Here is a 27,744-nt window from a genome sequence, read left to right on the forward strand (position 1 = left end):
TCCTGGGATGGAGGTCAAGTGAGCAGACTCCTAGGAGCCTCCTGTCTCACCAGCACTGCTTCCCAGCTGCTCTTCATCAGCCCAGAAAGAGCAACACGGAGGCTCTGCAGTTTGGAGATTCCTTGGCGCAAGCTGGGTGGTAGATACAAATTTTCATCTGTGAATTTGGCCCCTCAATTTCCATGGATCAGGATCTTCCATCAGACATCATTAAGCAAGCATCACCACACACAGCACCTTGCAGGGCTTGGTGGCTTATCAGTCCTCATGTTCCTGCTGGCCCCAAAGCTGCAGCCACAAGGGCTGTGCAATTCCCACCTGAGTTGACAGGCAAAGCTTTGGGCCAGGAAGCAAGGGGGTTCGGCCAAGCCACCTGCGCAGTGGGAGGGCAGCGCAGGAACCCAGAGACAATGCCAGGGGCGAGACTGCAGCCGAGTATGGAATGGAGGTGATGGGGAAGAGAGGCTCGTGCCCTGGGAGTTTCCCCTAGAACATGTTCCAGGGCAGCACGTTCCCATGTCCCATGAAGGGCACTGGCCTGTTCAAGTGAGTCCAGCAGAAGCCACCAAATAGATCTGAGGGATGGAACACCTCTCCTGTGGGGAAAGGTGGACAGAATTGGGATTGTTCAACCTGAAAAAGGCTTCAGGGTGACCTAATTGCATCCTTCCAGTACCTGAAGGAAACTTACAAGAAAGATGGGGCAAGACTATTTACAAAAGCATGTAGTAACAGGACAAGGGGGAATGAGTTCAAACTGAAAGAGAGTAGGTTTAGATTAGATACCAGGAAGAAATTTTTTACTGAGAGAGTGGTGAGGCATCGGAACAGATTGCCCAGAGAAGCTGCGGATGCCACACCCCTGGAAGAGCTCAAGGTCAGATTGGATGGCACTCTGAGCAACCTGGTCTACTGAAAAGTGTCTCTGCCCATGGCGGGGGGTTGGAAGTAGATGATCTTTAAAGTCTCTTCCAACTCAAACTATTCTATGATTCTATGACTCAGGTGAATTAGCAGGATTAAAACAGTCCGTTTATTCAATTCAGCACGATGAAACGTGAGCATAGGATAAGTTTTACTAGAGTAAAGGAGATCACCCTTGTCAGCGCGTCGGCCTCCTCCTGCACGGGCACTGCACCAGTGCTCCCCATGGCGCTGTGCTTCCCAAAAGGAAGGCCGCGCGGAGGCCGAGAACTCCATGGGTCCCCCAGGCCCATACGGGGGGACAGCAGCGGCCCGGCAGAGCCGTGAGGGGCCGCGGCTCCCGCCCGCCCCCCAGGGGAGCGCTGCAACAACGCGCGGCGCCCTCCCTCCGCCGGGCGGCGGCTTGGCCCCGCCGGCTCGCCGTACCGGGGCTGGCGGGATCCTGGGCCGCAGCCCGCCCGCGGGACTTCCGTGCTCGTGGGGCCGGACTGGGCTGAGCTGGGCTGGGCTGAGCTGAGCTGAGCTGGGCTGGGCCGGCGCGATGGCACAGCACGGGCCGAGCGTCACGCTGTCCCTCACGCTGCCCATCACCTGCCACATCTGCCTGGGCAAGGTAACGGCGGCAACGCCGCCGGGCCCCCGCGGCCCCGGCCTGGGTGCGGGGAGCGGAAGGCGGGGAGCGGGGCGGTCCGGCCGGCGGCGGAGCTCAGGGGCCCCGCCGTGGCCCGACGCCCTGACCCGCACCGGAGTTGTCTCTTTTAAGGGGAAGAAAGTTGGGGTATGGGGTCCCTTCTCCCCTGAGGGCCGTTCCCGGCTGCGGCCGAGGTTTCTTGGCAACACTGGGATGTCGGGAACCGCGCGCGCCCCGGCGGGAACGTCCCGGGGGCTCTTACTGGGGGCTCGGGGCCCGAGGCCGCCCAAACGCGGGTATGCAGCTCCCGAGGGGAAGGTTTGAGGTTTGGGTTTTTTCTTCCGGTCCCAGTAGGATGCTCTGCTTCAAAACGCTCGGTGAGCCTGTGTTTGAACGTGGTGCGGTGTCGCGGAGAACAAGTGAAACAAAGAGCGGATGTATAACCAGGTGGATTTAAAACGTATTGAGCAAAACTGCAGCAGTCTGGAGGAAAAGTTTCCAGTTTCCTCTTTCTGACCCTTTCTCAGTTCCTTTCTCTTCTCCCTCGGGAAGCAGAGGGCTCTTGAATAGTCTGTTCCTCTCTAGAAGCCCCAGACCTAATTTCATAGTGGTCACTAATTGCTTCTCAAATTCTTTGCTCATTCATTACTACTCTTTTTTTTTTCTTGTTTTCCTGCTCTCAAAAACAAAACTAATCTCTTAAAGCACAACAGTAATTACAAGGGAAGAAATAACCTTTTATGTTTATACTCAGGGCATTTACTGACTGGTTTGTTTCTACCTTTTCTCAAGTCTTAACTCTGACAGAGTGTTACTTTTAGCAGTCATGTTTACTCTTCTCTTGGCTTTTCTGTGGAAGCCAAGCAAGACTTCCTGGCTGTTGTCCTGCTACCTCTCCTTTTCTGTTTATCTGTTTAATGAAAATGGAGGAGAACACAAACATAGTGTGTCTATAATGGAGAGAGGAGAGCAAAATTAAACCAACAAGGTATTTTCAATTTGAATCCAATCCTAGTTACTTTCTAACTGTAACAGATTGGTTAGGTATTCATTCATATCTTCCTATAAAAAACACTGGGTTATTTCAAGCCATTGTTTCATACTTCCACTTCTTTTCTAGAGTTGGTCAGGAATTGATGTTCCTGAGTTTGTAATGGAAGAGATTTCCACACTCTTTCTTGCTATATTGCACTGAGATAATACATTAACATTATATCAGTGAATCTATGGGTGCTACCTGTAATAAAGGTGTTTGAATGCTTTTGGTTTTAGATGTGTGAAACTGTTTAAATTTTGTCAAAGTTGGCAGCTCTGACCGTCCTTTCTTTTCAATGCACATCTTTGCCTCTAGCTTGGAACTTCATTGAAAAACTTCATAAGAAAAAAACTCTTCTCGGGAGTAAGGTTAGCATAAGAAAGTTATTTAGTTTAAATTAAGGAAAATGTCTTGTCAGTTTTGTCCTGTCTTGTAGGGTGGAGCAGAGAGTATTGTGGAGAGTTGACATAATCTGATGCTTCTGTGGTTTGTAGCATAGGCTTCAATCAAGTAGAAGGCCCACCCTGCAATCAGAATTTACTTCTTGCTATCCTTGAAAAATTTGCAAAGGTCTGTCTGCAAAATAGAAACTACTGTGCGTAATGGAAAGGGGATAAAAAAAGAGATACTCATTCAAGAACGTTGTTTTTGACAAAGCAGAAATCTTGGGCAGGAAGGACATGTTAGCCCCTTTTGTTAACTTGAGCAGTGTCAAAAAGTATATTGGCAAGATGTGTAAATAATCATTTATGGTAAGAACTAATTGCTTGGATCAATTTCATGTTTGTCACTTGAACATTCTTTTAGCAAGGCCTGGGCTGTCTTCTAACATATCCATATTTATAATCAGTAACCATATCAGAAGCCATCTGCGTTGGACTGTTAGGTTTACTTGTCCCAGAATGTCTGAAGGTCTCTCAGACCTGTTGGTTTTGGTGTTGACAGTTTGCTTGGGCTCAAGCACACAGTTCTGCGTAAGATGTCTGGGAATTCATTCACTGGTATTAGTGTGCCTTCTTTTCCGTGTGCCTGCTCCTCTATTAATCCTACTTGAAGGTCCAGAAGTGCCTTCAAAGTGACATAGATGTGTACAGGATTTGATTTTGATCTGCATAGGCATTGCATTTTGTGGGAGGGGAAAAATGAGGAAATTGCTCAAAATCACCTAGCTGATCAAGTCTTCTCAAATGAGCTGTAGTCTTTGTGACATTATGGTCAATTAAGGAACTGAAACTGGGCTGTAATTCAAGTAAAATGCTTTTTGGGTATGTCATGGTCCTCCACCCCGTGGGCTTGTCACAGTCAGTGGCTCGGGAACTGCACAAAGGGCAGCAGCACCCCCAGCCACTGTGTGACATCAGTAGAGCTTCTGCTTGGATTGCTTTGTGTGGATCCTGAGCCAACAAAAGTACAAAACCTAGCCCCAGAATGAAACTTGTAAAGGTGTGTAAATCAGAAGCACTGTACCCTGGAGAGTAATAAATGTGACTTACTATTTTGCTAGAGATATGGAGTAACATTCACTTGCTAGAAGTGTGCTTCTGTGTCAGGTTTGGGGTAACTGAGGGTCTCTTGCTCCCCAGGGGGAAGACCTGCACTCCTGAAATGTCTTTTCCTGTTTGGATTATTTTATGTTATTCTGCTCTGTATCTTATCATCACTATGCGTATAACTATTCTCAGGCTGCTTTTGAGTAAGAGAAAAGTATGGCTAGAGAAAAAGTTCTGGTTTAGGGTGGGGTTTTTTTGGTTTGTTTTTTTGGGGGGAGGGGTATGTGGGGGGGTGTGCTATCTGCTGGTGAGAAAGCTCTTTTTCTGTTAAAGAAAAGCAGTAAATAACAAGATTTTTTAAAAGTAATGGAAATTGTAATATTTAAATGTTTCCAAAGCATTGGTATGCTAATGCTTGCAATAATCACAAAAAAGTGTTGATTATTATAAAAATCCTCTCCTTAGGAGTACGGTTCAGTTTCTCTCTGTTCAGACCTTTAGTAACTTGAGTGTCTGTTTATGGATAGATAATTCTTATGGCTCCCAGGACTGTAATATAGGAGATCCTAAAAATAATTGTGAATCATGTAAGAGGTATAGGTAGTGAATTGGAGAAGAAGCTGACAGATCTGGGCCTTAATTCATATCCATGTGTATTTCAGTGTATATCAGTGTATTTCAGTGGTAAAAAACAGGACACATCTAGTCTGATTTCCCCAAGTGATTGTTCACTGTCATTTCCATTTCCTTGCTTCTCCCTGCCAACGTTTCATTTTTAGTTTGACTGCTTTACTAATAAAACAAAAGAGGAATATCTTGAAAGAGCAATATCTGTGGAGGTGATGAGGACTTCATTTAAAGTTGAAAAGGTTCTCTTGAACTTGGGTTTTAAGTGCAGTACAGTAGAATCTAAAATTATATATACTGATGCTTCTGCATCTTAAAATGTGTTTCTTGGGCAAAGAGGGAGTGGAGGAAAAACAAATAATTATTTTTAAGACCCCTAACATAGATACTAGTGTTAACACGTGAGAGATTTTGAGAGTGCGTATTACAGTAAGCTGGAACAGAAGCTGCAGTAAGGCATAAAGTCTTTTCCTTCCGCATCATATTTGGTCCGTCTATGCACACTTACTTTCAAACAGGGTTTATAGTTAAATGACAAGAGAGAATAATGCATTGTCATTAATATTTTCTAAAAGTTTGTTTACCCTGCTGTTTCAGAAGGGAAGCGAAAGCTTCTTGAAAGAATCTGTGTCTGATTGGAATATTTAATCCTTCAGTTAGCTGCCCCATTCCTGGGTAATGACTTATTTAGTAGCAATGCATATCTAGCAGGAGGTTTGAATTAGTGATTGCTGGTTCATGTTTCAGCTCTGTGGTTTTGGCCCTGATCCTTTTTAAAGCTGATTTCCATGAAGCTGATTATGTGCAGGCTAAAGTCAATCTGTAACACTGTACGTTTCAATGACACCTCTTTTGAGGCAAAGGGTTGATTGTTGCCAGGAGAAATCCCTCCTTCCCTTAGTTTTGAAAATCAGTTAATGTGGGTCTTTTGGTCTCCTTCTGCCTTGGGAGGCTAAAGCATTTCACTGGAGCTGTTGGCTGTAGTTCTTGGAGGTTGTGAGGTGAAGGAAAGGTGCTGCTCCCACATTGTGTGTTAATGAGCTCTTGGAACCAAGGACCTTGGTTCGGTGCCTTCAATAATAGGGAAGTTTGGTGTTTGAGTCGGGAGATCACTCCTAGCTAGTCCTGTGGAACAACAAGTGTCACTTTCCTGCAAGACCAGACTTGCATTGAGAGATGGAGTTGTGTATTTTCGTATTTTGTTACCTGGGAGAGTTTTAAAGTATTCATAGTGTTTTTCTGTTTGTTTTTTTTTCTCCCCCTTAACACTGAAAGGTCCGTCACCCAGTTATCTGTGTGAACAACCATGTCTTCTGTTCCATTTGTATTGAAGTGTGGCTGAAGAACAATAATCAGTGCCCAGCTTGCAGGATTCCCATCACACCTGAAAACCCCTGCAAGGAAATTATAGGTAAGGACAACTTTAGGCTTTGAAGTAACTTTCTGGTATTTACTGCTGGAGGAAATTGCTTCGAGTCAAAAAGATATCTGGATACCTTTTCGCCTGTTTTTTTTTACCAGCATCTAAGGAAGAATTAACTTTAAATCTTTCCAGAAACATACATAATAGCTACACGGTTACATTTCTAAAGATCACGTGTATATTAGTGCTTAGATTATTCATGGTAACCAGTACCCCACGCCTCTATTGATTGTTTTTTAAATCTTGATTGGACGTCCTGTAACTGGAAACAATGTATTCTCAGTTGAAGTACTCCACCAATGCAGTGCAATCTGCTGACCTAAGAGAACAGCATTTAGCTGAGAGATAGTGTACTTCAATCCAGAATCTTGAATGAGTATGTGGTATTTTTTACTTTTTGTTTGTTTTGTTTTGTTCGTCACTTCCTCCCTTTTGCTTTATTTTTAAGAAAATTACTCTTAGCACAGAAATATGACAAAGCTACAGCACCTGAATGAGGATCTGAACTTCCAGAGCTAGGAAATACTGTAGTCTTTATTTAACATAAAATGTCAGCTCTGCTATTCCATTCTGAGAGAAAAATATATCTGAACGATCTCACTTTAAAAACTTACACTGTCTTGTACTAATTAAATGTAGGCTTGATACCCCACCTCCTCCCTTCATCTCTGTTTTAATAGTATTGTCTTAAATAAGATAGGATTCTGTTAACAGAAATAAAAAGTTAAAAAAATTAAAAGTTTTCTTCCTGCTTTGAGTCAGGATTTTGACTTCTAAATACCACTAGTAGATACTCAAGTTGAACATTTTCTGAAAGTGAAAGGACTTTAAATCTCCCATGGTAGCCAATTGGTCAAATCTTAGCTGCATTCATAATATGAAAAGTGCTGTAAGGTGGATTACTAGTATTGAATTGATTGAAGAAGAGACAATACAAGTGCTTCTGTCATCCTGTGTTGCTTTAGGAGGAACAAGTGAAAGTGATCCTTTATTTAGTCCGGCAGTCAGGAAACACCTACGTAAAACAAGGCTTGAATTGCTCCACAAAGAATATGAGGTAAGGACAGGGGGGTGTTATGGCTTTCCAGATGAACTGCAACTGTTAAATTGCTGCATAAAAATGGTGAGTCCTGCTGTTTTTAATTTGAGTAAAGGTTTATACTGTATCTGTGTTAAACTCAGCTGCATTAAAATCCCACCTTTTGACTCAGGTTACAGGACAGCATTTGCTGGTGCTTGATGTGGCCCCACTGAAGTCATGGTAATAGTCTTTCTAGGCTACAGGTAGTCGAGTACAGCCAATTCTTTAGTTTTGTGGAAATTCTACCCCCAGGTGGTATGGGAGGGTTTTCTTTATGCATACTGGGTGTAGGGAGCCCTTTGTTTTGTCTTCAATACAAATGCAAACATTTTTTGAAGTAATTCCCTCTTGCTCAGGGAGATTAAATTCCTTCTTAAAGAATATTGTCCACTGTAACCTTCTGGCATAGGTTAATTTTTAGTGTTATTGTTTTACTGTTTTCTGAAAGTGAGTAAATGCTTCAAAGTGGAGCTTGAATGCTTAACTCTCCTCCTGGAAAAATACTCTCTTGGGAAGATGAAAAGCTGTTAATAAGGAATATGCTTAGTTTCTTTTCTCAGCTGTTGTTCCCTTAGTAGCAGCAGTGTGAAGACATCACATATTTTTGAAGGAAACCTGTCTTGGGGAGGAGAATGAGGGAAGGGAAATGGACTCTATATATCTTTAACATCGGGGAAGTAAAAGCTATCTTTTATGACAAGCTTGCCTATAGCTCAGGTTCTTTTGTCCTGTATGAGAGAAGGAGTCAGGAAAAAGGTTTCTTTCCTTTCTATTGAATCAACTCCAAATTCACACAGCTAGGCATAGAATCATAGAATGAACTGGGTTGGAAAAGACCTCTGAGGTCATTGAGTCCAAGCCTTGAACCAACACTGCCATGGTTACTAGACCATGGCACTAAGTGCCACCACATCCAGTCTCATCCTAGAAACCTCCAGGGACAGTGAATCCACCACCTCCCTGGGCAGCCCATTCCAATGTCTGATTACTCTCTCTATAAAAAATTTCTTCCTACAACCTCCTTTCAGGTAGTTGTAGAGCGTGATGAAGTCTCCCCTGAGCCTCCTCTTCTCCAGGCTGAACAACCCCAGCTCCCTCAGCCTCTCCTTATAGGACTTGTGCTCCAGTCCCTTCACCAGCCTTGTTGCTCTTCTCTGGACCTGCTCCAGCACCTCAATATCCTTTCTGAACTGAGGGGACCAGAACTGGACACAGTACTCCAGGTGTGGCCTCACCAGCACTGAGTACAGGGGAAGAATCACTTCCCTGGTCCTGCTGGCCACACTGTTCCTGATCCAGGCCAAGATGCCATTGGCCATCTTGGCCACCTGGGCACACTGCTCAGCTTCCTGAGGTTCATGGGCCACCTGGGCTCACGTTCAGCTTCCTGTGGATCCAAAGCCCCAGGTCCCTTTCTGTCTGGCTGCTCTCCAGCCACTCTGTGCCCAGCCTGTAGTGCTGCAGGGGGTTGTTGTGGCCAAAGTGCAGGACTCGGCACTTGGCTTTGTTGAACCTCATCCCGTTGGAATCAGACCATCTCTCCAGTTTGTCCAGGTCCCTCTGAAGAGCCCTCCTGCCTTCCAGCTGATCAACACTCCCCCCCAACTTAGTGTCATCTGCAAATTTGCTAACGGTACACTTGATCTCCTCATCCAGATCATCAATAAAGATATTAAACAGAACTGGGCCCAACACTGATCCCTGGGGGACACCACTAGTGACAGGCTGCCAACTGGATGCAGCACCATTCACCACTACTCTCTGGGCCCGACCATCCAGCCAATTCTTGATCCAGCAGAGACTACCCCTGTCCAAGCTGCAGGCTGCCAGTTTTTTCAGGAGTATGCTGTGGGAGATGGTGTCAAAGGCTTTGCTGAAGACCATGTCCACAGCCTTCCTCTGATCCACCGAGCGGGTCACCTGATCATAAAAGGAGATCAGGTTGGTCAGACAGGACCTGCCCTTCCTAAACCCGTGCTGGCTGGGTCTGATCCCTTGTCCATCCTGTAGGTGTTGTGTGATTGCACTTAGGATGATCTGCTCCATAACCTTGCCAGGCAGAAGGATAACATAAATCTCTTAAAAAACCTTGAATTTAAAATGGCTGTTCCCATGATAGGGGCAGAGGCAGGCTTGATTATTTATGAAAATATGCCTTGGATTTGTGTCAATGCTATATATGCTATATATACTACCTTTAGTAGTCTGACCATGAACAACTCAGGTATTTAAGTTGGTGAACAGTGTAGAAGACATGTTTTCAGGATAAATTTTTTGTCCCTTTAACAAACCTTTTGAAGGTTTTTACTTCTTTGTAGCTTCAGACTGCTACAGCTAAGAACTCTGCTCCTTGCATTTTGAGAGTCTTTCCTAAGGTGTTGCTACTTTGGTGTAGCTGGAGCAGCCTTTTTCAGGCAGTGTTCTATCCATTTTGAGTTTTGAGGCTTTCAGCATCTGAACATGTAATGTTTCCAAATGATATGAGAGAAACACTCTTATAAAACAGCAAATGAGTCAGCAGAGGACAGCCTTAAGAACACTCCTGATACAGGAAATCCTCCCAACAGAGTGCCCTGATAATAGATTCATGTTGCTGAATGCTTTGAAGCTTTTGGTCTGCCCACCAGTTTGTTCAGGGTCCTTTATGTAGTCAAGGGATTTCCTTCACTAAAATCTTCACTATCCTTGAGTGTGCAGGTTGATTAAAATCCTGCCTAGAGCGCAATACGTAAGCATACTTAGATATCTGTGTAAGTGAAGGCTTGCATCTGGGCTTGCCAGAACCCATGTTTCCAAAGTGATGTGGGAACTTGTCAGTGTTATTCAATTAATCTCACAAATTATTTTAATTCCTGTGAATTTCTGACACCTTTAGGATGAAATAGAGTCCCTGCAAAAAGAAGTAGAAGATCTGAGAGGTAAAAATCTCAGTTTACAGACCCAGCTGAAATCTCTTCTGGATCCTGCAGCATCAGCTTTATCTTGCCAAAATGAGGAAACTAGCCAGTCAGCAAATGAAGCAAGTACCAGTGGCCCAGAAACACCAGAGGAATGGAGCAAAAAGCTGAAAGCTGCCAATGATATGTATGAAAAACTGATGGATAATGTGGAAAAGCTAAAGGAGGTAATAAATGCAATAAACACATTTCTTCAGCTATCTTGTAGTGTAACTGTTTCGTGTTAGTTAACCGGGAGTCAGAGCTAGCATGACCTCTGGGTACTTCATAGATCCCGAAGAAAGAAAAAAAATTGAATTCCAGTGGCTGTTGTTGTATCACAGTATTTCCATATAGCCCTTGCAAGTGTCAAATGTTATTGCTTGTTCTAGTGAGTCCTGTACGTGACTGCTTTTCAACTCCTCCGTCACTCTATGCCTGGGTAATTGGATTATAGTTGCACTTGTCAACAGTATTGATGACCAGATTTTTCAGGCTTGCAATAATCTATATAATATATCTATTTTACAACATTCAGTGGGCAAACACAGTACAGTTGGCTGAGGCAGATTTTGCACTATTGCCCTCCCTGCTAGCCGATATTTTTGGTGCAATTTGCTGAGACAGGGTAACTTGACCCTTTGACCAAAAATAGACAAGCTTCAGCATTTTATGACCAGAAGATCCTTTACTGGAAACCTGCAACCTTTTTATACATCTTGTTGTAATATAAAAAAAAAATCTGATACTGCAGAAGCGGGGATGCAGGAGATAGACGTGTGACAATACATGTAAATAAAAATATCTTGCAAAATATACCTGTGGGCACAAGAAGGATCACCTCAAACACTGAATAAGAGTGAAATTGCAAAATTAATTTGAAAACAAGGTAGAAAGAACTGGACTTGCATTTATTCAAAATGCTGCCTTTATTTTTTCTATTAACAATCCTGAGTTGCCACCTGCAAAAATGAAGTGTAATGTGTTTAGGACTTTTTTCTTAACTTTTTAAACATTAATAGTGTTCCCACTTATTCTGTGCTACCGACTCGGAGGCACACATTATACTGTTCTGCCATTCTGTAGTTAAAAGGACACTTCTAGGACCCCAGGGGCTTCAGAGTCACTTGTAGATGGCAAAAGGGGATTCACAGCAAAAGGTTTTGTCTGCCTATTTTTTTGTATATTTTTTATGAAGTTAAACTGTACTGACTTTTTTTTTTTGATGACTGAGTTTTTTAACTTTTTCCCTAGGTAAGTAAAAAAAAGAATATAGCAGGAACTGAGGGAAGGTTTTGTTTGGGTATTTTTTTCAATGTAACTTCAGCCTTAACAAGAAAAGGGATTTAAGTTTATGGAATCTCTAAATTGGTTAAGGGTTAGAAACAAATAGAGGTTTAGATGTGTTTTAGGGAACAATATTAAACTGTTGTCCTAGAATCATTTAGGTTGGAAAAGACATTTAAGATCATCAAGTCCAACACTCTTCCCATCTGTTCCCTCTTCAATAGCTGCTCAATTCCATAAGCTCTCCTTTTAGACCTTGTCTCAGTTGTAAGCATGCACTGAACAGTTCAGTCTGAACAGCAAGACGCACACACAGTCTGGAACCAGAAACCTTCTTATCCATGAAAGTGCCTGACCCAGGGGTTTCAGCCATACATCTCTTGCTAGCGAGACATGGTCCCTCAGCAAATGCGCTCACCATCGCTTTCTTTTTCAAAACCAGACTGAGTCAGGAAATAGCAACCACCTTTATCATTTAAATGTCCTAGAGCAGACAAATGTAGAAATGCCCAAAGTAGGCATTATTGCTTTGAGTGGAGTCATAACAAGTATGGGAGTGGTGAAACAAACCCAACAGTAGAAATACTGGACAAAGAACACTCATTAAAAATGCAGTTATGTGAGCTAATTAATCTAGACATCATGCTGCAAGTGGAGGTCCCTTGCAGATTACTGGCTTGGAGGGTCAAGCACTCTCTAGAGGAAGGACACCAAAGAGGTTCAGTCATGAAATTTTTTACTTGATTATGTGGTTGGGGGAACTATCTCTGGAAATGGAGAAAGGTCTTGGCCATGTTGTCAAATGGAGCTTCTTTGGAACTGAGGTTTCCTGAATTCTTACTCATCGCTTTCAGAATAATTTTTTGTGCTTTTATTTTTTGAATACCAAGTAGTTGACACTCAGACACCTAAGCCCTGGGCTCACCCTTCCCTTGTCTTCTTTATCACGGTCTCTAGTTATTCTTTTTGCCCTTAGGAATATTTGGTGTTGGGGAAGCAGGGCGTTAGTTTATTTTTTTCCACTCCGTTCTCCCTACCCCTTACCTGGAAAGATTGCTAGGGATATTTCTCTAAGCATTTAAAGTTTTCCGCCTCTCTTCTTGCACTGTTCAATGCTTCTAAAAAAGTACATTTCACTCCTGAGCCCAGCTGCATAGCTCCTTCTTCAGATCTAACTCTAGATCATACTTTTATTATGCAGTGGAAGTGTTATCTAATTGAGGTTATGAATTACAAGTCCTGGACTGGTGGTGCTTTTTTTTTAGCATACAGAGATTAGCAGACTATGAAGTGCAAAGAGTATATTCTGATTGTTAGGATAGTGGCATTCATTATTCTGAAACAGGGTGGCAGGAAAACTTCTCTTTATATGAAGCATCCTGTTAAGAAGGGTGTCTGCTGAACTGAGAAGAAGGAATTGACCTCAATTCAAGGAGTAAGAAGGGTTGTGAATCAGGAATCTTAATCACAACATCCTGGAAGAAAGTGAAGAAAGACTGCAAATAGCTTGTCGTAATGCATTTACATCCACAGGATAACTATGCTTTAAAAACAAGCCAAAAAACCCACAAAGTAATGTTGCTCTAATTTGGAATGGGGGAAGCTGTTCAACATTAGTTTTGCTGATACCTGCACATTGTAATGTTAATGTACTTAACGTATTTAGTCATGTGGAAAAAAAAACATGGAATTGCCATTAGTACATCTCCTTAATGACTTTCTGTGCTAACTAACATTGCTGTGTTTATTTCCCTAGATAGGACACTTGCAATGTATTTTGGGAATATAAATAAAAAATGTCTGTTCGCTATTCAGTTTTGCAAACCATTTCCCATGGTGATTTTTAAGTGGTGTCCCTGTCTGAAGACTCTTTCCTGCCTTCACATTTCTAGTTCTGTCCCTTTAAAAAGGAGAAACAGCTTGTCCTATAAATATTAGAAGTCATTTCTGTTTTACTGTATACTTATTTTTTTCTGTTTCTTTTCCTTAGGCAAATAAGAAACTGAGCATGGAAAACAATAACCTTTTAAGAGAGAATTTGCGACTAAAAGCTGAAGTTGATAGTAGATCACCCCAAAAGTATGTGAATATTTTAAAAGCTACCATATTTTATTTATAGACTGTTTAACTGTTGTAGGACTGTAACCTAAAACTGTGGTGGTGTACACAGTGTTGCATATGTGTCTCCAGGTAGACTTTGGAATTTTTATCCTCATGGACTTGGGTGAAAAATGTAACTTAGAGAATAGCAGCAAGTGGGTGAGAAATGCATCTTAGAGAATAGCAGCAAGTGAAGGAATATGACTTGACTACAACTGGTATTCCTTGTGTTACCTGGCCAATATTGAAGAACTGGATTCATTAGTTGAATTCTACAGTTATCTTGTTATTTGGAAATGTCTGAATCTGGTATATGGTTAAAGTAGAAGGTCTCTTACTAAGTGCAGATATTCTGGTTGCTTGTGTTTAGGTTTGTTTTGTTCTTCCTTTTGCTGCCTTCATGATTTGTTTTGTGGGGTTAGGCTCCCTACTCAGAGAACGTTCCTCATAGCTTTGTGTCCAGCAGCATATGTGCAATCAAGCTTCTGCAGCATGAGAACATCATTCCCAGAACTGACACCTGTGTTTAATACTGTCAATAAACAGTTAAAACACCAATGACAATGCCCTCAAAAAGCAGAAACTTTGCCATATTGCTTAGAGCTGTGTTGTAAGGTATCCCTCCTTGGGAGTACTTTGTGAAGCAATATATTGATATTTTTAAAGTTGTGTTCCTTTCTTTCATTAGCTTTCTACCATTTTTCTGTCATTGGTTTAGAAAGTAAAAAGTTAATAGCAATATTGGCCAAAGGTTTATACAGAGCTTTTGAAGAAGGGGGTTAGGAGGCACCTGCATAATGTAAGAAGAGAGCTCTCTGGATTTTGTTCTAGTTCACAACTCACCTGCTGGAAGATAAAATTCATCCTTATAGAAAAACTTACTTGCCAGACTGCTTTTTATTTGAGACAACAGAAAAGAGGATGCATGATCCTTGGACTGTGAATACATAAAAGTACATTCTACCCTGAAGTTCCCAAATAAGATAGAGCCCTGTTTAAGGTCTTGGCAATGGCTTTTATTGACATGGAATATCTTTTCGCATAAGATTCAAGAGTGAGTTGGCAAGCATGGCAAACTTGAAAACTAAATAAATCCTAGAAAAGAAGAGCTAGAAAAGACCAGATAATATAAGTTGATTTTTGCTTTACTGATACTAGGTAAACTCCTCAGTGGAGAGAATTTCCCTTTCTTCTAGCTTGTGCATGTTTTACCATGGTCAGAAAAAAATAGATGTCTGAGGGGCAGGGGTGTGAAGAATTAGTTTTTGCTGCAAGCCAGTTATTTTTACATCTTTTGCCAGTGTTGCCTAAAACTACAGCCTGTCATTTTCTTCTTTAGAAGCACAGATGTAGCCAAATGTTATTATAAATTAGACAGTTTCAAGATCTGTCTTGCGACCTATATGCCAGCTAGATTTGCCTGTCTACGTCTCTGCTATTAATTTTTTTATTATTTTTTTAGTCTCCAGAACAGGTATCACATCCTGCCTGCCTATTGGGAATTATGTTTGACCCATACTAACCTAGAACTGTGCATAGGATTTAGGATATGAATTGAATCAGGCTTAACCTGGGCTAGGAAGAGTTCAAACACTTCAGGAGTTTGTATTTCTGTACCCTGATTCTGCTATATTCAATTTTGGCTTTACTCTGGGCCCAGTGGTATGCTACAAGAATTTAAGTATATGCAACAAAAAGCTTGTCCTGGAAGAAACCCTTCAGCACGTTAAATTTAGCAGTTTTACTTCACCCTACCTGTACCCATTCATTCCTAGTCATGTCTTATAGACTGAATTCATCCAGTTCTTTTAGAGAAGTGTAACTTGAGAGAAAAAGTAAAGTTCTGTTTATTTGGTTTTGCTCTGCACTCAGGGGTCTCCAGTGTCTATGGTTTTCTGAAGCAATAAGGCTTAGAACTGGGTACTAGATTACAAGTGAAGTCTCAGTAGCACTAACTAGAGCAGAAAAACTGTCTTGTGTCTTCTACAGCATCTTATATCTTACAATACCTTTTTTTGTTCTTTCCTTTAACCTGACACTTCTAGCACAAATGCCCAGTACCAGTTCGGTCAAATAGCTACTTAGAAAGCTACCTTCCTACCTCATTTTGCATTTGTGCTGCTATGTCTCCTTTCAAAGTGTGGGAATTAAACCATTTATTGGCTTTCTTCAGGTTGGTGTTTTTATGCGTGTCAAACTTCACTTATTCAAATTCCAGACACATCTTTCAGGTGGTGGGAAGTCTCTCCCATCTTAGTGTTGTTAGCAGAATTTTTAAATTAACTTTCATCTTTGTGGTCATCAGTCTGGTCAATATCCAGACCAGACCTAACATCAAGACATTTTTTAAATGTTCTTTCAGCTCTGATAGCAAACTTTGGTAATATCTAACAGGTCTTTCAGCTGGGCTTCACACACTGAACAGGGCTTGCAATAAATGTCTTGCTTATGAAATCAGAATTGAAAGCAATAAGCATCAGAGCCCAACAATGTCACTAGAATCAGAAGTTTCTGTGCAGGTACATTGATTTGCCAGTACAGTTGTTCCAGTGTGCTTTATTCAGAAGTTTTCAGAAGGTAATTTTTGGAAAAGTTTCTGGATGAGTCTCTAATGCAATTTAAAACAGCTACTGAATTGGATCTTTGTCATTTACTGTCACAACCATTGTTTCTTTTGTCATGTATTCCTTAGCTTCAGAGTCTCAGGTATGGATTCATGCTTAAACAACTGACTAAATTAACTAAATAAAATTTGTAACAAATTTTTTTAAAAGGTTTTGTCAGTATTCAGTCCTTGTATCCCAAGTGTATTTCATTTTGTGCATAATGACAGTGGAGCTGAATAGTAAAACCTAAATTGTTTTAGTGGACTTTGCTTTACAGCAGAGGAAACACTAATGGCAGGTGAATGATCCCTTTGTAACACAGACTCTACCTCTTAAATCACAGGAAAAGTATAATTACCCTTCTTCAGTGGTCAATAAAAAACTTTCCTTTTATCATAGTCTTGAGTTGTTTTTTCTTTGTTCGTATCCATTAAAACCTGCTGAAAAATGTCATGTATGTCAATAAAATTGATATTTCAACCATCTCAGGGATTTTTACACAATTTTTAAACTGATGATGCTGATTGATTAGCTTTTTATTTTTTTTCCTTGAAACATTTTTAAGAGTAGACCTTCACCAGAATACAATAACATCATGTAGTTGGGACACAGGTCTGAAAGGCAAATAGAGGTAAGTTTCTTGCTCTAATTCTTGCTAAAGACCTTCACTTGTCTCCTATTTCTCAGGCAAATCAGACTGATTGGTGGCTGTTGTTTGCTCTTTGTTTACCCTTTCTCCTGATGAATTCTCAGTAACTTTCATTTTCCCAATGGGGAACAACAAAACTTCTAAAACTTAAGTTTTGCAGGATGATAAAGCCCTATTAATTCCAGCTCTACTTAAAATAGAAAACTGTTACGTCTATTGGCAAGGCACAGTGGATCTAAAAGCATTTTTGGCAAAAGGATGTTTTCATTTTTACCTGAAGGAAAATAACTAGCAAGTCCATCTACTCCAGGGTATAGTGTATTTTATGAATGGTTAGATTCAAATTAGCTTGAACCAGCCTTCTAGGCTTCCTAGGAGCCTTTTCCCTAAATATTTAATTCCTTCTGCCAGTTAAAATCCCAGTCTGAAAAACTATCTGTAAAATGCACAAAATTGTTGCATTATCTCTTTTCTCTGATTTTGTTTTATTGTTGTAGTTTGAGGAGGGAGGAGAGGTTCTCCATCTCCAGTTTTACTGTTTATCTTGTCTAGATTTTAATATCAAGTACTTTCAGAAATCTAAGGCTGTTGACTTTTTGGGTCATTTGTTACTACATTGAATTTTTATCTAAGTCAAATACTTCTGCTCATGCCAGACTTTTTAGTTTAGTCTTCATTTTACTGAGCCTACAAATAGGCTTCTAGTAACCTGTGTCCATGGTGCGGAGGGTAAGAACTTTACTGTCTTCCTTGATAGAAAACTGGGCTCTGTTCTTACCTCTCCACAAGTTTGCTATTCCAGAGGAGTGACCATTTTCAAAGACCAGCTGCAGTGTGGCCTTAAAAGTAAGTAGGAGAACGGAGAATATAGTAGCCTTCAAAACAACTCTGAGTTCTTAAGTCATAGCATTAAATCCTGAGGAAGTGCCCACTCCAGGTGTGAAGGTCTGAAAACTTAAGCAGATGGGTAAGGACATTCAGATCACACTCCAGTTTTGTGGGTTTTCTGGTAGGATTTTTTTTTTTAGTAATTCTGAAGTAATTATTTCTGGTTTATGCTGTTTGCTGACCCTGGGTATAATCTACCTTTCTTATATGGAAAATCAGTGCTGCTTCACTGAAAGATGTTAAAATGCTTGGAGAGATTTTGCATATTTGTCTAAATTCGCCCAATTCCCTAAGTGAAAGGAGAAGCTCATTTCAAAGAACATACCTGACTTGTCTGTTCTGTTCAAATCCTGCTGCTCTACAGTCATCCAACAAACAGTATATGTCTTGACTTTTTTTTTTCTTTGCTTGCTAGGAAAAGGCCCCTGTCTTACAGTAACTGTTTTTTTCTTCTTAAACATGCCTGTGCAAATATGACATACTTTTAAGGCAATTGTATAAAACCTGGGATATTCTCTGATCTGCAGACACTTGAGATCACTTGTCATAGGTGATGTAGAGGGGGATTGCAGAACTTGTTCTCGTGCAGCTACATCTGGTACACAATATCACAGAAGGACTGTAGAAGCTACTAAGGCTTTCAGCTGCTTTGTTCTTAGATTTCCTGCCTCTATCTTCCCACCTAACTGCAGAACCCAAGGGAAAATGTGAAAATGTGTATCTACATGACAGAACTGGGTTTGGTTGTACACTCTGGCATTGCCCTTATCTCAAACTGTGACAGGCCCTGACTGTACCTTGTCATTTCCCACTTTTCACCACTCTTTGTTTCCGTTGGAGTATGGATCATGCTCTTGCATCCTGAGCATGAGGGTGGCCCCCAGCCTGGGCCATCAGGTGATTAGAACTGGAGAGTCAATTTCCATAGCATCCTTGCAGCCCCAGTCTTCAGTAAGTGGTTATACAAGAAAAGTTTGTTGCAGCTACTTACTACCCACAAAGGGAAATGTTTGTGTGAGACTCTGTGGTTTTAAACTGAGTTGGTATCACTTAAGGGCTCAACCAGATAGATGTGTTAGTGGTCGCTGATGTGTGAAAATAAAACCCTAAAGCTGAATTTGCAGAACTGATAGATAAGAAGAGAAGAAACAAGTGAAGAAATTTGTTTTTCAACTTACCAACAGTTTCTAAGTGGACTTCTTCAGAAGTTGTTGTGGTTTAACCCCAGGTAGGAACTAAGCCCCACACAGCTACTCACTCACTCCCCTCCCAGGGTAGAGGAGTGGAGAAGTAAAAGTGAAAAAACGCATGGGTTGAGATAAAGACAGTTGAATAGGGAAAGCAAAAGCCATGCACAAGCAAAGCAAAACAAGGAATTCATTCATCACTTCTCACAGGCAGACAGGTGTTCAGCCATCTCCAAGAAAGCAGGGCTCCATCACGTGTAACTGTGACTTCAGAAAACAAACACCATCACACCTTTCCTTCTTCTTCCCCCAGCTTTATATTCAGAGCAAAATGCCTTATGGCGTGGCATATCCCTGTGGTTAGTTGAGGTCAGCTGTCCCAGCTGTGTCTCCTCCCAACTTCTTGTGCACCCCCAGCCTCCTCACTGATGGGTTGAGAGACAGAAAAAGCTTTGACTCTGTTGTAAGAACTACACAGGAGTAACTAAAACAGCTCTGTGTTGTCAGCAGTGTTTCCATCACAAATCCAAAACATAGGCCCATACTAACTACTGTGAAGTGAATTAACTGTATCTCAAACAAAAGCAGGATAGGAGTACTCAAACATAACTGAGGGAGCAGTTGTGTGATAATGTGCAGGAAAGTTACTCCAACAGTGTTAGTTCTTCTTGCTCCCTGTATGTTAATTCTTCTTGCTCAGAGAGCTGACTCTAGCTTTCTGTCAAGTTAGAATCATGCTGAGTCAAGAAAAAGGACTCTGACTGAGGAGAGATCCTGAAACTTTGGATTCAAGTGTTCCATCTAGACATCCAGTATCACCTCAGACACTATAACATATCCAGTACACCTTCCTGGGGCTGGTGGCTGTGATAGAGGGTCTATAGAATATGTGTATCCTTCCAAAGTGATAGCTGGAGGTCAGCAGTCATGTAAAAGATTTTAGGTGATCTAAAATGTCATTAAGTTTCTGTTTTGAAGAATCCAAATCCCACCTGAAATGTCTTTCTGTTCACTTTATGAGTGACCACTTGTTTCTGCAGGCTTTCAGTTTTCTATAGAAAGGATGCATTTAAAACACATGCGTTGAGATCGAAAGTCATTGTTTCAGTGATGTGACTGAAGAACAAGACACTAATGCTCAAAAGTCTTTGTCCATGTGTGAGGGTGTGGCTTTCCTTCAGTATATGTATGCTCTTTATCACATGTATACTGAATACCTTAACTTCTAGTGAAGAAGTTAACACTTGTTACTAAGTGTGAAATAGTTCAAATACTTCAGGAAATTTATCTAGATTGTCAGGTGAAACTTAGATTTATTTTCATGTAACTGCACTGCATTCTATTGTTATTATCAGACCATAATTTTTTCATTTATAGCACAGCTCACTGTACATCTGAAGGGAAAAGAAGAGAAAATCTTTTATGAGTGGTTTGGTTTGGGGAGATGAGCAGGAATCTGGCTTCTCTAACCAAAATGTGAATGTCTTAAGCCCTCTGCTGACCTGCTAGGTCAGTCACTAAAACATCTATATCATGCTCTGGTCTGGAGTAATTGGCTTAAATATGTGCATAGTAATATGGCTGTCTTAAAAATCCATGTCCTTGAAAATTTGGGAAATAAATGCAGGCAAGTCTCAAAGCTGGAAGAGAAAGAAAGCAATTACTGTTCTTTGCCTAACTGCAGAAGTAACTTTGTAGGCAGCTTGTCATATGTTCCGTTTCTGAAAACCAAAATTCCCAAGCACATCCCTCTGCAACAATTAACATATTAGTGATGCTATTTGCCTTTGAACAACATACTGTATTTTTTTAACCTGAGGACACTTGTTATAAAAGTTACACTTGAGAATATGGTGCTTCTTCCTCATAAGCAAATCCCAGACTGTCACTAATGCTATTTGCATTAAATAAACATATTACACCATTCTTCCATTAAAAAGGAATTACCAGGTATGCATATAAATGTAAACATGTTTTAATTTTTATGTCAGAGTGTCTGTTACAGCAGACTTGAGAAAATCTTGCTTATTTTGCAGAATCATTTTTCCCTTTCTCTCACTTGGCTATTCAGCTAAATTGTATTTTTGCATCATCTTTCTATCTTTTATTAAGCAGTGTAGCGTTTGCACCTGTAAGACTATGTGAACAGGTCTTTTAGAGAAGGGCAAAATAAATACTTTTGGATCATCTTAGGAAGTGTGAAAGGTCTTGCTTGGACCCTGCTGTGCTACACTGACTCCTTCCGTATCGTAAAGCAAAATCTGTGTTCCTTTAACTAAAGGAGGAAATAAGCCAAAATGTGTTGTATAGGAGGATGCTTATTTCATGTAACCCCCTTCACCTGACAATATAATGGAAACACTCTTGAGCTGTGATTCTGTTTTTATCTAGTTTCATATGGGAGACAGAAAGTTGTCTGTGCCTTTTCTCCCATTCCCCTCTTGTGTGCAGCTAGAAGTGGAGAAACTGCTATAATCGATTGAGAAAACTTGTTATCCAGAGCATAAGCAAATGAAAAATGTTCTGTCTTCTTTTTTATGAAGACAAAGAAAATTGAGTAGAGCTACTGTGGAGGGGGGGTATCTTTGCCTTGACTGAGTTCCAATCCAACCAGCTTCTTGTAGGGGGAAAAAAAGTCTTACTAAATATAAATATTCTATCTTGGCATTTTTTGTCAACAAGGCAGTGAGTGGCACATACCAAAACTGTGTGAACCTTAGGCTGATCTGATTTAAAAAGTCATCTAGTAGCAGTGCTGTGACAGACTATTGTGTGAGTCTTACCCACCACTGAACCATCTACACTAAAGTCTTCAGAGTTCTTCAGATATGCAGAAGCAGTTGAATGGTGAAATATATCAGTAGATCCTGGTCACTTGTGCCCAATTTGTCTGGGGCTTGTGATACCCGTTATTCCTTTCTCTAACTACCCACTTAACTGTATTGCAGTTGTCAGCATACAACAGTTTCTTGCTGCTTTGGGCTCATGAATTAGAAGAAATAGAATACAGTTTGATTGTTTGCTGGAAATGCATGCCTGGATCCATGGATATTTTGCCAGCATAGTTGCAGGCCACAGATATACCACCTTCAGATTTCACTGGTCTAAAGGTTGCAGTGGGAGCATTTTGTGAAGAGATGAGGGGATAGAATGGGGAAAATGGAATGTAAATTCACTGTGACTCTGAGGGAGGGACAGGCAGACAGGCAAAGAAAAAAGGTAGAAATTCCAGGCAGTGTTTGTGCTGGAAGAGTGAATATAAACTTACGCTGTAACACAGAGCTGCAAGATAGGAGGTGGAGATTTAAGCCCGCATACAGAATTGTCATTTCTTTGTGATATAAAACCTTATTTGTCATAGTTGTAGGGTGGCTGTAGGTCCTTCCCTCCTTTCTAATAATACCAGAACTTTAAGTGTTTTTTCTTTCTATAAATTGAAATCCTTGGATGGGGCAGGGAATTCCCTGGTGCTCACCTGTCAGTGACAGGTTAGAATTAGTCAGGGCATATAGCTGAAACCTTCACCTGCCCTCTGGGGAAGGTCAGTCTTGAAAGCTGATGGAGGACGGGGGGAAGGCAAGTCCATATCTTGGCAGTTGAAAATGTGCTCAAGCTGGAAGCCCCACAAGCACATAACTTTCACAAACCACAAGTGTCAGGTTTTTGTATTGGAGTCAAGGTAGAAATTAGATTGTTCTGGTTGTAAAGCTCAGAAAACAAGTAACTGAAGTAAGTGGATATACCTTCTGCAGAACAGGTAAGGAAAAGCTGTATATCTAACAGGAACGTAATTGAAATGGTCTGTATAAGTATTTAAACCACCTCAAAGGACTACTGCATTTTCTACGTTTCATATTGGCATTTTGTATTTGACAAGGTGACATTGTGAAAGAAATGTGTTGTAAAACACTGCTGTACTGTAGGAAAATGATTGAATGTAAATATTTCAAGATGTGGACCACTGTTCAAATGTTATCATAAATCTTTGCCATTGTTTTAGGGGATAATTCTTCATGCATATTTGAGTTGAATTGATAGAACCAGCCCCTGGAAGTCTAATCTGCTTGTTATTGCCTTGCCACCACTAATTTTTTAATTTTGTCTTTTTACATATCACCTCCACCTGTATGTTATTTGTGATGATTTTAGCATTTTTTCATAACTAGCAGAGAAAAGTTATGACTTTTCAAATTAACACAGTGTTTAATAGTTTTGCTCTGTCTTGAAATAAGCTTGCAAAGCATCATGAGAATGTCTTTTTCCAGCTTAATATTTTCTTTCTTTTTTACTTATTGCAGGTTTGGTAGGTTTACAGTAGCTGCACTTCAGTCCAAAGTGGAACAAAGTGAACGTGAAATGAACCGTCTGAAAAAGGCACTGGAAAGAAGTGATAAATACATAGAAGAGATGGAATGTCAGCTTTTACAGCTGAAAAATGCAGGCAAAGGAAGCCAAACAGTGAGTGCTGTTAGTGAGAGAGCACTTTCCACAGATGCTGAAGGAGGTGAGAGCAGTGAAGATGCAACTTCTTTGAAAACCCAAGTTGAAGAGAAAAAAGCTTTGAATACCAGTCAAAGTCCTGACAGTCTTGAACAGCTGGCAAGTCGTGGAACTTGTTTAATCTCTTCTAGTCAAGATAGTTTGAATAGCTCAAATACCCAGTGTGCCACACAGAAAGAACTATTTCCAGGATGTCACAGGGTTGTCCTGGATGAAAACAGTACAAATATGGATGCCTGCTTAGAAGAGCAGTGGAGTAAAATTGAGGAATGTACCCCATATAAGGATGAAGAACTTTATGATCTTCCACCACCGTGCACACCTTTTTTGTCTCTCAGTCGCCTTCAGTTGAACACTCCTGATGGAAAAGAAAATGCAAGGAAACCATCAACATTCCTGAGAAAACTGAAATTCGAAGAGTTTCGTGGAACTTCAGATGGTGGCAGCAAAGCTTCTCCTGAACACAGCACAAGCAGCTGTAATAGTCAAAAGAAGCTAAACTGTTTTACTACAGGAAAATCAGGGTTTTGGGGCACCTGCCCAACAAATTTTGCTGAGAACTTAGATTTTGATGAATCGGAGCAAAATTCAGTAGCTGATCAGTCAGATGAGACAACAGCGAAGTCCAGTGATAAAACAAGTACTTGCTTACCTAAAAGGCTACATACTCTCTGCTCTTCAGAAATGAATCGCACAAGAACCTCCAGTGAGGCATCTATGGATGCTGCCTACCTTGATAAAATTTCTGAGTTGGACTCAATGATGTCTGAGTCGGACAACAGCAAGAGCCCATGCTATAATTTCAAGTCCTCTGACCTTGATAATTCTTCAAAGTCAACAGAGTGCCCTAAGCTTCTGAATGGAACTGAGAAGAAACTGGAAGAAATGAATGAGGAACAGACAATGAAGTGTCCAGAGACAAGCAATCTAGCAACTGATAGAACTGGCTGGAAACCTGTTATGTTTTCCAACCTCTCCCCATCTGACCTAGATATGAATGACCACTTTCCACTGTTTACAGGCCAAAATGCAGTGGCTAGTGGTAGCAAACCTCAAAACTCTTTATTTCAAAGGGACTTTTCCCCAAGTGTACTGTTCAGTAACTCACAAAGATTGTTTGAGGAACAAAAGCTTGGTTGCTGTTTTTTAAAGATGTCATCTGATCTGCACAGTCAGCTTAGTCCTCCTTGGATGTCTTCCTTTGCAGCTGAAAGAAAAAATAAAAATGTCAGTCAGTCAACCAAGAGGAAAATTCAAAGCAGCCTTTCCAGTGCTAGTCCATCAAAAACCACCAAAAACTGACTCTACTTGAAAATCAAACGTGATTTAAAGTGATAAATCTGCAAATGTGTAATATTTACAGGTGAACTGAATTTTTAATAACTTCCATGCAATCTGATCCTCTCATTTTCAGCTATGTGAAAACCAAATATTCCCTTGCCTATTGCAAGCTATTTCCTAGGGAAGAACCATTCCAGATTATTTTCTTTGACTGGGCATTTTATGTACTTGGAAGTTTGGGGTTTTTGGATGTTCTTTTGTTTTCAGATTACATGCTCTTCCAGTTGTGAGCACAGCTAATGGCTCCCTTCAACAGGAAGTTCTAAGTGGACTTAGCAAATCAGTCATTCCTGTGATAATTAAAGGTTACATTTCCTGTTCCTAAAGATTGCAGTTTTTTGCGTGTAAGGCAGCTACTGGCTATATATCCTATGGATTCATGAAATTGCTATAAAACAATGTCAGTTTTGCCATAAAACTTTCCTCCCAGAGGAAATGTTGCTGCTCAAACTGTTTCATAACACTGTACTGTGCTGAAGCTCTTGTTTTAGGTGGGTGTAAGATAGCAGCTTGTTTCTTTTTAGGGTTACAGCACTTCAGTTAGAAAACATCTCTTCTTTAACACTGCAGTCATGGTTTGTTTTTTTTTTTTTTTGAAGTTAAGCACAATTTTTAATTTAGTTCCCAAAAAGCATTGTTATTCTAAGTGTGTTTAGTATGCCTGTATAGACAATAAAAATGGGTTTGTATGCTAATAACTTGTTTACCTAATGTGCACTGAACATCTTACATTAATACTGTACCATTTCACATTAATACTGCATGCTTTTCTATGTGAATTGAATAAAACATGTTATAAGCACTGTAATCCTTGATGTTGCCTCAAATATTGAATTAGGAAAAAAAGAAAAAGGGGGAAACTTTTTTTTTCCTAATTTGGAAAATAGATATCTTAAGTTTGGTAAAGCATGAATGTGAGCTTATTCATAAAAAAAAAAAATCTCCCTTCCTCCTCCTTGTTAGACATACTACCATTCTAGTGTCAGCATCGATACAGTTGATGGAAATGGCTTTCAGCCTCTCTGGAGGTGACTTTTCCATAAAGTATTGCATAGGTCAACATAATGTGATGGCCTGCCACAGGCAGGAGACCTAATTAAGCAGCAGAGCAAAATTGGTTTCTTTGCATTATTGTGGGTTTTTTTAAGGGCATATTTAATTACAAGATGCAGGTTTTTTCTTTCTATATAGGCCTCTGATGGCGTTTCTTAGAAACAGACGTCCTCGCTTCATCAATACCTATGATATAAAAAATCCATACACTGCCCTTTCTCCCTTTGGAAAGAGTGATAGCCACTTGGAAACTTTTCAGTAGACTGGCTCATCTTTTGTAGAGTAAAGTCCTGTAAGTTGTTTGAACAAGAACTGCATTTCACATTGTAATGTGGGCATGCATTTATGTAATTGTGTTCATTCTAAACTGTGATTTTTCTTTTCTGAGCTTTACCAAAAAATCATTGTTCAAACCATACATGCAAAGACTCTTTCCTGATGACAGGCAGGATGGCATTGTACTTTCATGTACACTTGAATTTTAATCTTCATAGAAAAATCTAGTTGTTCAATTTTAATATATTCAGAAATTAGGGAGCTTTCAACACTATCTGGACATGAGCTGTTACTTGATTTGGCTAGTTTTACTAATAAATCAAAAAATACTGCCACAAACACTTTCTTAAAACATCCTTGCATTACAGAACAATCACAAATACACAGTAAATAAGTGCTATAGTTTGTGGGTTTGTTTCATTGTGGCATTGGGGGGGGTGCATTTATGGGCTTCATTTTAGACTCTGCTTTTTCATTTTTCACTTTCAGTTATGGACATATGAATATAACTGGTGTCATGCCTGAAATCGAACTAAAATAAAGGAGAACGGTGGAGGGTTTTTATGCTATTTTGTAGTCTTTGGGGCAGGAACATCACATACAGGCTTGCTCTTCAATACACATATTTTGACTGTACATATCATGCAATTTGAATGGATAGAAGAGCCAAGCCCAAGGTTAAATGCTGAAAATTGAGGTTGTAAATTTCTTACTCTCAAGATGGGAAAGGGAAAAGGCCATCAGGCTGAGTGCTGGCTTTTTGCTTGGAATGGTTGTGGGAGCTCATATATTGTCGTGTAAAGCCTCCCAACTCTGGGCTGGTAACTTTCTACATAGTTGCAAGAAAACTATCATCATTATCTGTAATTAATGAATTCCAAGCTCTCTCATACTCTCAGATCTCAGCCACAACTATAGTGAGCAGATTGTGATTGCAAACAGTGCTGTAAGTAGGAGCATTTTATGTGTCACAAGTTGTAAAGCTGAAACTGTTCTGAATCCTTGTCTTATTTGGTTTGTGTAGATTCTTTTTGGCTTAAAATTGGTAGTGTGATCAATGTGATATTAAATCAAAATTTCAACTATATGTAATGACTAGGGTTTCTTCACTTATAAATTTGTCAGCTGTATATGAGGTTTCTTTCAGTTCTCCAGGTTGAGTTCTGTCAATGCTGGGCTTACTTAATCTCTTTCTGCATTTAATAAAACAGCCTAAACTAGAGTGCATTGCTGCTAATTTTTGACAATAGATATTTCAAAGGGATGTACAGAAGAGATCTATGATGTCTAATGATATTTAATAGGTCATAAAATTTTTACTTCCTCTAATAATACTTCCTATACTAAATACAAGTCAACTTGCAGATTTTAACATGGAAGAATGCTCTCCAGGACAATAGGTAACACAGAAAAATGAGTTTGCTACCAGCCTAGGTTTGTTGCCAGTGAAATCTACTGGGTTATACGTAAGAGCAAGAATGCCAAGGTCAGGTTTTTACTTTGTTATTGGCAGTTTTTCACCTACGTGAAGTCTGGCAAGTGACCTGCTTCTCCATGATTCCCTAAAGGCCTTGTGGGAGCCCAGTTCTGCTTGGTATTGCTTCCTTGGGAGAGGGCTGCCAGAACAGCTCTGCATACCAGCACCAGATAGTGACTTGAGCTGTGTTTGGTTTTAAATGTGCTTTATTATCTCTTTGTGAAGTATCCTT

General features: G+C 40.4%; 1 protein-coding gene across 4 annotated transcripts; it reads left to right on the forward strand.

Annotated features, from left to right (window-relative positions):
• Positions 1-1,365: 1,365 nt before the first annotated feature.
• On the forward strand, positions 1,366-25,514 carry OBI1 (ORC ubiquitin ligase 1). 4 transcript variants are annotated; one of them, XM_051780446.1, is made up of 8 exons: positions 1,423-1,537; positions 1,907-2,002; positions 3,086-3,161; positions 5,984-6,119; positions 7,097-7,188; positions 10,088-10,336; positions 13,426-13,514; positions 23,164-25,514. In XM_051780446.1, the coding sequence occupies exons 2-8, from the start codon at positions 1,911-1,913 to the stop codon at positions 24,665-24,667; spliced, it is 2,238 nt and encodes a 745-aa protein (XP_051636406.1). In that variant the 5' UTR covers positions 1,423-1,537; positions 1,907-1,910; the 3' UTR covers positions 24,668-25,514. The 4 variants fall into 4 exon arrangements, with proteins under 4 accessions (XP_051636407.1, XP_051636406.1, XP_051636405.1 ...); XM_051780445.1 differs by lacking the exon at positions 1,423-1,537 and having other exon boundaries at positions 1,584-2,002; XM_051780447.1 differs by lacking the exons at positions 1,907-2,002; positions 3,086-3,161 and having other exon boundaries at positions 1,366-1,537.
• Positions 25,515-27,744: the final 2,230 nt, after the last annotated feature.

Source organism: Manacus candei, unplaced genomic scaffold (assembly GCF_025592945.1).
Source record: "Manacus candei isolate 608988 ecotype Guabito, Panama unplaced genomic scaffold, ASM2559294v1 h1tg000014l, whole genome shotgun sequence".
NCBI lineage: Eukaryota > Metazoa > Chordata > Aves > Passeriformes > Pipridae > Manacus > Manacus candei.